This window comes from Ursus arctos, unplaced genomic scaffold (assembly GCF_023065955.2).
Source record: "Ursus arctos isolate Adak ecotype North America unplaced genomic scaffold, UrsArc2.0 scaffold_15, whole genome shotgun sequence".
NCBI classification, from domain to species: Eukaryota; Metazoa; Chordata; class Mammalia; order Carnivora; family Ursidae; genus Ursus; species Ursus arctos.
This window is the reverse complement of record NW_026622819.1, coordinates 26,575,967-26,588,176: the sequence shown is the minus strand read 5'-3', so window position 1 is coordinate 26,588,176 and position 12,210 is coordinate 26,575,967. Positions and strand designations below refer to the sequence as shown.

The window sequence follows — 12,210 nt, the reverse complement described above, 5'->3', positions numbered from 1 at the left end:
GGAAAGAAATAAAGGAGGGAAAGAAGGGAGAAAAGAGAGAGAGAAGAAAGAAAGAAAGAAAGAAAGAAAGAAAGAAAGAAAGAAAGAAAGAAAGAAAGAAAGAAGAAAGAAAGGAAGGAAGGAAGGAAGGAAGGAAGGAAGGAAGGAAGGAAGGAAGGAAGGAAGGAAGAAAGAAAGGGAAAGAAAAGGCATTACCACAGACATTTACTTCGAAAGCCTTTTTATTTTTTCTACAGCTAACATGAATTCAAAGACAAGGCTTTCCACTGAGAGGTAGAAAATTTCAGCCTCCTTCTTCATATTTGATCTAGAAAGGGATCGAAGGGCCATATCAATAATTGCCTGTACTTGAGAGAAAGGAAGGACCTTGGGTGAGGAGGACATGGGGCAAATACGCCCAGTTGTGGGCACTGGACAGCAGCCCCATGCTCGGTCAGTAGAGAGGCAAGATTGCATTTGGACCTGCTGTCAATCTTTTAAGAAACATGGAGGTGTGTTGGGGCGCCTGGGTGGCTCAGTCGTTAATCGTCTGCCTTCGACTCAGGGCGTGATCCCAGGGTCCTGGGATCAAGCCCCACGTCAGGCTCCTCCACTGGGAGCCTGCTTCTTCCTCTCCCACTCCCCCTGCTGTGTTCCCTCTCTCGCTGGCTGTCTCTCTCTCTGTCAAATGAATAAATAAAATCTTAAAAAAAAAAAAAAAAAGGAAGAAAGAAACATGAGGTGTGGAAAAGAGAGATCTTAAACCCTGAAATCTTGCCTATCTACAGTCCCTCGCCTATGAACGTGTCCTGGAGATTCACAATCAACACCTTCCTCCCACGTCGATGGTGTATTTTCCGAAGCCTTTGCTGCTTCACCAGGGTCACATGGAATGGCTGTTTGATTATGAGGGAAACAGATACCTGGATTTCTTTTCTGGGGTTGTCACTGTCAGTGTCGGTCACTGCCACCCGTGAGTATCCTTAAAATTCCAGTGTTTTCACTCCAGAAGAATATATGGAGAACCAGGCTAATGCTCATGTTAGTGACTGAGAACTCTGGTTAAAAATTCTCTCCCCTTAGGCATATCCGGGTTTATGGCTGCCAGTTCCCTGCTATCTCCTGGGTAACAACATCTTCACACTGCACTTTTTGTTTTCTTGACAATGCAAGATGTATCATGCTCACGCCATGTGGCGTGTACCATGGGATTGGAGTGTGTGCTTGTCCCCACTAGAAGCAGTTTTCCAGACAGAGGCCATGCACTGAGGGAAAGGCAGAGCACATGGGGCGGCTGGGTGTCAGGTGTGAGACGATGAAATGAGAACTCCCTCCTAGCCTAAGGATCTTCTTCACCTCTGACCAGTGGATGGGGAAAGAAAGGATGTTAAGAGAGAGGTGTAAGCATAGCTGGAAATTTACATGAGAGATGCATGGAACCCTTAATCCTGGGATTCTCTGGACCCTTGGTCATCAACCCATCCACACAAATGCCCCGGGCAGGGTCCTCTGTGGTTCTTTTGTTTTTGATGCCACGCTATCATTTTAATGCCTATTTGCTCCTCCCTCTAATCATCTGGCCAACAAAACTTCCATTAAGTGAGATCAAAATACAGCCACAAGCCGAAATCAATGGAATAAGTTTTGGTCCTTCTGTCAAAGCAGGAGCAAAGGGTCTTCCCCTCCAGCAGCTGCCAGGTGGTCAGAGCGAGTTTTAACTCCAGGGTCTAGCCTCACCTAGTCCTCCCAGAGCCTTCTCCTTCCTGCTCCTGTCTCCGGGAGGCACTAGTGCCATGCGAGGTCCTAAGGAGCGCGTAAAATAAAATTCGGAGGCAGTCTAAAACATGTGATAAGCCCACATGAAAGAAGGAAGGAAAAAAAAGTAGAGAAAAATTTTAAACATTCTCATTAATAATGTTGGACAGTGTTGCTGTTAGTCGACCACTCACTGGCTTTCATGAACTTTGTTCTTCTCCTGATCTCCCTCCAACCCTGCAGCTTACCCTCTGACCCCCTGACTTGGGTGTCCCAGCCTCTTTCCTTAGCCTTCTGCTCTTCTCTCTACAACCCCTTCATGCCTTATTATTTCCCCCATAGAATAGGCCCCATTCCTGGTCAGTGAGTGACATTTTCTGCAGCCTTTCCCAGCTCTGTTTCTTTCACCTTGACCCCTCACCCAGCTACTAATATATCTGTAATAAACCCAGAGTGGGCATTAGGATGCCCCACATGTCCCACAGTCTCCAGGACACCCCCACCCCACCCCATGATATTCCACCATCAGTTGAAATCCAACACTACGGAGGCCAAGCCCATCGTACCCTCCATTAGACTGTTTCTACTTACATATTCATTTATTCAACGTGCACACGTGAGCCTCCTGCTCCTGGAGGTCCTCTGCCAGGATCTGGGTAGCCGCTGACTGCATCTCTTGCGTAATCCTGGGGTTTCCCCGGTGTTACAGGCAAGAATGGTGACGTCATCTTTGACTCGTCCCTGCCTTTCAGTCCCCTTAGCCAACCTGATACCGAGGTCTAGCTTTCCCTGTGCTGAAATGCCTCTCCCACCGGCCCCCCGCTAATTCCCACCAACTCCAGTCTCCTAGGAGCTCTCCTCCTCCCACACCTAGAAAGTCACCTTGCCCTCCTGGCTGGCCTCACCATTACCAGTCTTCCCCCCTCCATCCTACCGTCATGTGGCTCATATGTTTATTTTATTGAACAATGTGTTTATCAATTACCTCTTCTGTTTAAGTTTATTGATACTCTGTAATTTTCTAAAGTGAGTCATGGAACCCTGATTGCAGGAGAGGTTAGTTGGTGAAGTGTCCCATGAAAAAATAAGTTTTAAAAACACTTTAAACTCTATCTCCCTCCTGGGGAGAAACAGTGGGTATTTGACTAGCAAAGGCACTGGCAAGTCCTGCAGTGAAGAAATCTGTTTGACCTGGTATTTCTCAAAATGACTTAATTATTATTTATTTATTTAACCACTGAACTGATGTGTGTGTGTGTGTGTGTGTGTGTGTGTGTGTGTGAACAGCTATTAATAACAAACAGAACTGGCGTGTAACTTTAGCCATTGCTGTCCTTTAGATCAAGTTCAAACAGCCTGGCCTATATCTTCAAGGCATTCCTAGTCAAGTCCTACATATCTACCCTTAGTTCTTACTATCCCTCAGCATGAGTCTTCTGATCCTTCACAGAATATGGTTTCAGAGTTACAAAATGTTCATCAACACTGACCACTATTAGGAATCAGATACTGGAATCTCCTTTGAAGGTAGAAGCGTTGCTCTTGTATACATGTGCATGATGGATCTAGAATTCTTTAGAAGAATAAATGAAAAGACACCCAGGTTTACATCTAGTCATCTCTAGTTTCCAAACTGTTCAAAGGGTATTTATAAGAAAACCTAATTAGAAGAGATTCTCTGTCCTAAAGTAGGAATTTCTTTTCTGAAATCCCTACGAGATCATCATCTGGTCTCCTTCTGAACACCTCCCTTGGTGAAGAGCCCATGACCTTTTAAGGCCACCCATCCCATAGCCAGACAGCTCTACTGGTCAGAGTTCTTTCTATGTGTGGATGAAACCAGCCTCTTGAGACTGTGAGAAGCAGCCACACATTTGGGTTCGGTGCCCAGGGGTGTGTGTGTTGGTAGGAGCATGCCCACTGGCAGCCCGGGGACCTCTGCTCTCCCGTTTATCCAGGAAGGTAAACGCAGTGGCACAAAAGCAGCTTGGACGCCTGTGGCATACAAGTGCCCTCTTCTTCCACACTCCAATCCATGAGTTCGCAGAGAAGCTTTCGGCGCTTCTCCCGGAGCCTCTAAAGGTATGATGCTCTCAAAGGAACAGAAGTCTCATGATCCCGATAAAGCAGGAATATGAACAGGGAATTTGGTCCATGAAGTGAACATCTGAAATAGTGAGCTAACAGCCAAATCTGAACGGCATCAAGGAGGAGACAGGAATTCATGAATTGCTGGTGAAGCCAGCTGATGTTCACTCATCACCTCCCAGCCTCTGCCTCTCCTTGGAAGTTCTCCTCACTGCCACGTGTCTGCAAAAGTCACTTTGCAGAAGCCCCAGCCCTCCTCTCTGGACACTCTCCTCTGTGTTCCTCGGGCGGGTTTATTTCTTTGCTCCAGGGCCCCTCTACAAAATCATTCGCATGTCTCCTTTTACAGAGTGGAGCCATTTTTTAATAAAATTAATATCCCATTCAGTTCATTCGATCTAAGATGCCCTGAGATAGTTTTGCTAAATGAGATGTTTTTCTGAAATGACTGAATGTTTTTTCAACTGAACTGAGATGGTGAAATGTTGGCCAAGATTTGCATTTCCGGATTCAATGAGCTAATATATGTCGTACCTAGAACAGTGCCCAGCACCTGGTGTGGGCTTTTAGTATTATTTTACTGTATTCTCTAGATTTTCCATTTACTGTATTATCTACAAGAGCTGAAGAAAGCTGGACCAGCTACAACCTAAGGGCATCCCAGCGTGTTCCTGGAGGAGCAGGAGTAGGGATGTCCACAAGGGCGCAACACATAGGTCTGGAGGACCCAGGTCCCGTCACTTCTCCCCTTTCTTTTAGCCAGGAGGAGCTGCATTTTTTTTCTTTGTTTGCTTGTTTTTCAATATTCACACACACTGAATAGACAGGCCGGGACATCCTCTGGGGCAGCAGGATCAGGGAGCCTGGCTTGTCCAAGCCTTCAGGCGGGCGGTCGAGGTTCAAGAGCTAAGTAACCTAGTCCTCAGATCCACTCACCCGCTACCCATTCCATACCCTTCATCGAGTCTCCCCAGTTTGGCATTTTGCAGAGCACTGAAGAGAGCCAGTGGAAGCCTGGAATGTTTCACAATTGGGATAATCCTTGGCCATTTTTGTATCTCTAGCACTTAGCAGCTCTTCAATGAACAGCTGTAGGACTAACATAGTAAGTCAGGGATGGGACCGCTTGTCTGAAGGGAACTCTCCTTAATAATTAGAGGCTGGAACGCACAGTCTTTAGCAATTTCAAATTAATTGGGTAATAAGGAAATAAATTAATGTATGGTGCCGTGTGCCTTCTGTTTCCCTCCAGGTTATTTTCTTGGTGAACAGTGGCTCAGAAGCCAATGACCTAGCCATGCTGATGGCCAGAGCACACTCAAAGAGCACAGACATTATTTCTTTAAGGTAATCACGCCCTGGAATGTTCAACCCCAATAACATTGACTTACTCCAATACTAAATATCCATCTTTACAACAGAGTCTGGAGGGGAAGGAGGCTTTCCCAGGACTATCATTCTAATTTTAGGTGTTAGGGCAGAATCAAATAAATTTTATGACTGGATAACCCTATCTGAATTGGCCTGATCCAAGGCAGGGGTCCCCGACTGGGGTAACAAATAGCGTGGAGTACTAGCTATGTCATAGATCCTCCCATAAAATTAAAGAGATGGTCATATGTCAGTTTTCTTACTTTGAATGTATAGTATTGAGCAGGACATATGCCAAGTGGTGAATGACTGGTCGATACCCATAGATGCTCCTGGCTCTACCATATGACAGTGGGCCCGTTTTCATCTCTGCTTGTGCTAAGGAGCCCTCTACTTACTTCCTAGTGCGAGCTACACCAGGTTTTTCTTCACCTTTGATTCTCTTTAAGTTCGGAGGATTCATATTTAACCTGTATATTTCTGCTTCTTTGGGTGACTTTTGAAAATTGATAATTTTAATAACTTAATTATAAACCCTCAGCAGCTATGTTAGCATTAAAAATAAGAGAAAACTAAGCATTTTGCTCGCAGTTGCCTCCTTTGGGTGATTTTACGTAGCACATTGAAACAGGCTCTTCTACTGAGGATTATGCCAAAGAGTGGCTTGTGGTAAAAGTAGATGGAATGAAGAGATAGTCCCATTCTGTCACCTGTCTGGTCATAATTTTGGTCTCAATTCAAAAGATTTGATTACACCCAATACTGCACATTCCATATAAAACGCACGTGTAGTAACTACAAGCATAAGGAAACATTTAGTATCAAAGAAATATGGCAACAAAAAAATGTGATTGATGTTTTACCCAAATAAACATCCCGGAATATACATGTCAAATGTCGATCTATTCAAAGCAGTCAGGTGTTAGTAGGGTTCAACACATGTTTGTGTCTCATCCTTCAAGATGGATGACCATCCTTTTGAATCGTCTTACTAGTCATAAACCCCGTGTAAGGGTGATTTTGATTTGAGGATCTGTCAAAACCCGTATGAAGCCAAGACTGGTGATTAGGATGATTTATACTAAATATGATAGTTTTGGGTTCAAGAAGAAACAGAACCTGTGATCCTTATATGCCAAATAAAGTGGCTTATGAGGCATTTGTGCAACAGCCACATCTTAGGAACACACGTTTGGCTTCTCAAGATGACTACTTTGAAGACTAATGCTCGTTGAATATATGATTTCTGGCATGTTGCTGAAAGCTGAGTCTCACGACTGTACAGTAATCCAGTAGGGCAGCGGTCAAGGTCAGAGTTCTTGCCCAGATGTCCTCCAAATCTTCCTTTCACCATTTCAAATCAATGACCCCAGGAGAAAAGACAAATAAGTAAATTCTCCTGGCATAGCCTTAGAAGATTTCTTAGAAATCACTGGACTTGCATGTTAATGGTGTTCCTCTGAATTGAAGGAAAATGAACTTAACCCCACCTTCTCACTCTCTCTTCTCTGCAGAGGAGGCTACCACGGGTGCAGTCCTTACACACTTGGCCTGACAAACGTAGGGCCCTTCAGGATGGATCTCCCCGGTGGGTTGGGCTGCCAATCAGTGAGTTTTGAGATTTTTATGTTGTTTCTCTAAAGACTGCTCTGTACATGGTATGATTGATCAGAGTGTCCAGGTACTAGGATTAGAAATGAATATAAAGCCTATCATTAATCAGGGGCTGAATTTGACTTAGTTGAACCAAAGCCGACTTGGAGGAAATGTTTATTAGAAAGGACTTCAGAGTCTGAGTAATAATTCATGATAGAGATTTTTAAAATTTATTTTGCTTTTAAATAAGATCAAGTAAACTACAAATAAATGTATAGAAATTAGTTCTCAGACCCTTGAGTGCATCAGATTCCTACAGAACCATCCCTGAACTCACCTTCTGCTCTCACTTGCTATAGACCCACCTCAGCAAAAGAATCAGATACCTAATTATTCCTATTCTTTCAGACGCCCATGCTCACCAAACTCTTGAGCGGACACTGAAATCAGTTTCCTTTGTAAAGTGCCCCCATAACTGATTTCTAAGAAAAAAATTATCTTTTCAAACCAAAATATTTGGGTTTCATCCTAAGTGGGAGAGGAGCACAGGAGGAATCTCTGTATCAAGTTTAGAAGCCCTCTTACCCTGATCGGTATCACATGCTCCTTCAAATTGGCTACCTTGTCGTCCCATTTTGCCAAATTCCGTCTTTTGTCATTTGCAGACAATGTGCCCAGATGTTTTCCGTGGCCCCTGGGGAGGAAGCCACTGTCGAGATTCTCCTGTGCAAACAATTAGGAAATGCAGCTGTGCACCAGGTTCAAGGGGGCGGGGAGGGAGGTGCGAGGTGCATGGTGGAAGGTCGGGAGGGGTAAGGAAACTAGAGAAAGGCTGAACCCTTCCTAAGTGAACGGGTTTGAAAAAAATGGAAAAGGGAAGAGCCAAAGGAAACAACACCAGAAAGCCAACCCCCCCACCCCCGTGGAATCAACGCTTCTCATGCCAAGCGTCGCGGGGCTCTCCGGCTGTGAGGAAGAGCATCTCACGCTCTCAGCTAAGCTAAAAGGACTATCGCTTGGTACTTAATGAAAAGAGCTCTGTTAGCTTTTTTAGCAACAGCTCTGCTATCAATTTTGAAAGAAAACAAGACGGGTGGAATTGTTTACCAGTTCCCAATGGGGGAAGGGGGGGGAGAATACTTTTAGCAAACTCAAAACGCCAGTCGAGAAGCTCCCCCAGGGACCCAGGATGCCAGCCAAAATGAGAGCATCTGTCAAAACTTAAGGCCACTCCCAAAGGCTGCTGACATCTCTTGCAAAAGTTTTAAAGGCGTTCTCAAAAGGAAAGCTTCGCCTTACCCAGCACGTTTTTATGTGCATTCTTTACCTATTCTGACCCCGAGACGTGGCTTGGAAGTAGGATCTCCTCTTTGTTAATCAGCGGGTCTCCCCTCGTGCTCGTCGGCGCAGTGCAGGACCTTTGAGCAGCCGCTCCTGGTAGTGCCGAGAAGAAGAGCTAAATGCTTCTGCCGAAGAGAGCCGATGGGATAGTCGGACTCACCGGGTTGAGAAAAAGAATGCAAATGGAAGTCGTAAAAAATCAGCTTTGAAAGGAAGAAAATGCACAGTCTCCTCAAAATTCAGACGGGATAATGGCAAAATGGAGGCAGGAGGATGCAAGAATGAGCACTGAAACAGGATGTCGTGGTCCCAGAACTTAAAACTCTAAGGAGATTTAAAGCTATATACATATGACTCTCCATTTTAAAAATAAGGAAACCAAGGTCCACAGCAGGGAGGCTGGAAAGCCAGGACTTAACCCCAAGCCTTCTGACTCCAAACCAGTGCTCTGAAGCTCTGGCCATCCTTGCTCACACTGACGTCCCAGGAGGATGAACTCAGGCTTCACAATAATTCCCGTTCTGCTGGCCAGGACTGAGGAGACCCGTGAAGTCGGGAGACCTGGATTCCACTCCCAGCCCCGGCTGATTCAGCTATGATCAAATGCTCTATCTGTTGCGTCATTTGCAAGATGCAGAGGGCAGTACCTGCCCCCTGTCCCTTATTACCAGGCTTCGTGAGATCAACAGAAGAGAGCTTTCTGTACAGGAAGGCGTACAGTAGCAATGCCAAGCGTACCCGTAGAGCCGGACCTGTGTATCCTATCTTGATGGTACCAAGAACTAAAATGAGTTTCATGCACCTCATAGACTTCACTCTGACCACAAAACCATGAACTCAGAGCCTGGCAGGCAGAAGCACTTAAGAGATGACCGTTGCCTTCCCTCCCCACTCTGGGTCCCTCTCTGTCCATCCTCTCTGCCTCCTCCCTCTTTGAGACCTTCTCAGCTCTAGGCCAACATGACAATGCTAGAACCCCATGGTCATCTCTCTAGTGGCATCTGGAGACTAAATGATAGTGATGGACCTACATTTCTGCTTCTGTAAACTGTTGTCTTTGGCATATCTGAAGTCAGCTGTTTCCTTAATTCATATGTTCAAGAGACATGGCTGATATATATTTAAATGGGATAGGAGTACAAAAGGGACTTCAGCCTCCTCCGGGGCTTTGGGGAGCTGAGAAGTGTTTGGTCTTTGTTGTAAAAAGGCGGATTCATAGGTTTGCAAAAGCAAGCCAGCGTGTAAAGCACTTTGAGTGTAGAAGATTCCAGTTCTCAATTCCTCTTAGGGTTCCTTCACTGGGTGCATACAGGTGCCAATCTTGGTAGAAGATCTTTCACCTCCGGACTCCATCATGGCCGTCCGCATGGGCATAAGCAGGGGTCCATGTTGTGAGCCTGAGCTAGCTGTTGCTGTGGGAGATTTCCTTACCTTCCTCTATCCTTTTGTTCGGATTTTGTCTTTCCAAGTGTTCATTCCATAGCCTGAATTTCACATGTCACCCGTGATAACATTCACGTCCTAACGCCCACTGCCCCTCAACGCCCCAGATCTCGTACCGATCATGTCATTCTTCTTCACCTTTTGCAAAATGAGTTTCCTTTTCCTTAAGAATTGTTCTTTCTTGGCCTTTCACTGCATTTAACTGTTTCCATACTGGCAGCTAAGATAACAGCTCTTCCATCTCTACCCTGTTGCTCGCATGGTATCCAGGAGAACATCCGCTCTTTACACCCTTGCTGTTGCCATGGTGACGCCGCTGCACCCCGTCTCTCTCCAGAAGCAGCCTGACCTGGAGTGAGAGCAATGAGCTCAGGAAGGAAATGGGAAATGGGAAATGAAATAAGAAACTGATTACAGCAGGTGACCCCTCTCATCACTGAACCCGTGGGCAGCAGGGGACAAATCATGAAAGGTCTATCACAGCTTTAAGCAAAACCTTCTCTCGGTTTAGTTTTGTCCAAATTTAAGCCGTTAGGGTTGATTTTGCTCCACACTTTGACCTCTCCAGTTACAGCTCGGCTTGCTAAATTTCCACATTGTATCTTTTGGACAGATGATCCCCCCTTAAGAGTCATCTTTGGTTGTTTTCTCTTCCTTTCTTACTAAAAATTTTAAAATCCAGTCTTGAGAGGCATAGATTTATTCGTCTAGTATATTCTGATCATCACACAACTTAAGCGACGCTAAAAACGTGCTTTCTGGGTTTGATACCCTTTTCATTACTTCCTTCCTCACACTGCCAACCCCCAACTCCAACTAACAATGATGTCAGGTACCCCGGTCAAGCAAGCTTTCCCAAATATCACATGTACCTTAAAATATGTTTGGGGCCAGGGAGCTAGGACTACCTCCACGAATCCAAACAAGTGCTAGGACGGCAGGTGCAGTCACTGTCATTGGGGCTGGGGCCCTGTCACGTCCACACCTCCCTCTGCACCCTCTCTGCTGTCCATGGAGATGGGCTTCAGTTCAGAAACTGTGGGGTGGTGTTTAGAATCAAATTAGAGGCTAGGATAAAAATTCTGAAGGTTCGATCATGTATGGATGCAGTCGATCTGGGACCCTTGGTATTCCAGAGAAGCCTTCCTCTCCCTTGCTACCATGGATCAATGTTATCTGGCTCCAGTACATTCCTCTTCAGACCAGATTCTGGTTGTTCTAGAAACATACCTATTAATTCTAAAGACTGAGACACTCTGTAGCTTTAAAACCATGGCATCAAATTAAGTGGCAATAAAAGGTAAATAGAGTTATTTTCAAATAGATTAAATCCACACCCCAATTACATTTGAATTAAATCTACCCAGTTGAGAGGATAGGCTTCCTTGCGTGAAATAGCTCTGTATTCCAGACTCAGTGATACTTTGGGCCATTTCTTCCCCAGGTGGAAATGACTGAAGTGGTTTGTTTACATTTTTATGGCTATCCTACTCTCTCCGCTCAAACCTAAGTACAAGTTCTTCCAAAAGAATGTCCCCCTTTCAGAATTCTATATCCTGTTTACTGTATCCTAAGGATTCTAGTCAATCTACTCATCCTATTTTCTTTTTTTCTATATTTCCCCCATTCTACTGAATGCCATTCTCACATCTTTGAATCTATGTTTTGTTTGTTTGTTTGTTTGTTTGTTTGTGGCTCTTGGGTTTTTTTGCAGACTGCTGCCAAGCAAAGGACCAGTATATTGAACAATTCAAAGATACTCTGAACACTTCTGTGGCCAAATCAATTGCTGGATTTTTTGCAGAGCCAATTCAAGTGGGTATATTGACCCTAGACATTAACTGGGCTGACTTTTAAATTATCAGAGAGTTTTGACTCACACATTCTAGAGAATTCCAAAATATGTACGTGACCATTGCTGTGTCCCTCTCCAAATTCAATTCATTCTCTTGGTCTCCTAGAAAAAAGAGGGCCTCCGATTTTCTACTGACCTTCAAAAAACCATCTCCTGCATTCCTGGGCTGAACAGATAGATGAAACTATTGAATTCCTAAAATTCTGAAGAAAAGGAAACTCCAGCAGACTTCAGTTGCTGCATACCCACACTGTCAGGGGGAGCCTTTCTTCAATATTACCAAATCCCCTTAATCCACTTTGTTTCTAATGTCAGAAGAGAATAAGCATTTGCGTCCTTTTCCCAAAAGGCGTGGCATAGAGTAATGGCCTCTCTCTTCACCCAGTTGGAATAGTTCCAAAGACCAGTTTAAAAGTTGCTAGTATTAACAATGAATCATGGAACACTACAACAAAAACTAATGATATACTGTATGGTGACTAACACAACATACTAAAATAAAATTTAAAAGAAGGAAAAAAAATTGAAATTGCTAGTATTACTAATGTTACCGATGATAATGATCTATCTTCTTTTTTTAAAATAGTTTCAAAGGTCTATGCTGTTCTTACAGGACTCCCTGGTTTGGCCTTTTGCAGGGGGTGAATGGAGTCGTTCAGTACCCAAAGGGGTTCCTAGGGGAAGCCTTCGAGCTGGTGCGAGAGCGGGGAGGCGTGTGCGTCTCGGATGAGGTGAGCAGCTGTGGAACAGGTGTGGTGTAGGGAGCCGGACAGGAAAGGCAC

The 12,210-nt window shown here is 44.7% G+C and overlaps 1 protein-coding gene across 5 annotated transcripts in view; it reads left to right on the top strand.

Moving 5' to 3' along the window:
* AGXT2 (alanine--glyoxylate aminotransferase 2) overlaps positions 1 to 12,210 on the top strand; it is a 32,389-nt gene that overhangs the window by 6,547 nt on the left and 13,632 nt on the right. For 3 of the 5 annotated variants that reach the window (XM_026506789.4, XM_026506788.4, XM_026506790.4), the window contains exons 3-9: positions 768 to 952; positions 3,693 to 3,816; positions 5,075 to 5,169; positions 6,708 to 6,801; positions 7,455 to 7,548; positions 11,288 to 11,388; positions 12,067 to 12,159. In XM_026506789.4, the coding sequence (XP_026362574.2) occupies positions 768 to 952; positions 3,693 to 3,816; positions 5,075 to 5,169; positions 6,708 to 6,801; positions 7,455 to 7,548; positions 11,288 to 11,388; positions 12,067 to 12,159 (786 nt within the window). The remainder of the gene's footprint in view (positions 1 to 767; positions 953 to 3,692; positions 3,817 to 5,074; positions 5,170 to 6,707; positions 6,802 to 7,454; positions 7,549 to 11,287; positions 11,389 to 12,066; positions 12,160 to 12,210) is intronic. The other 2 variants (XM_044387021.3, XM_048224392.2) reach the window with 1 other exon arrangement.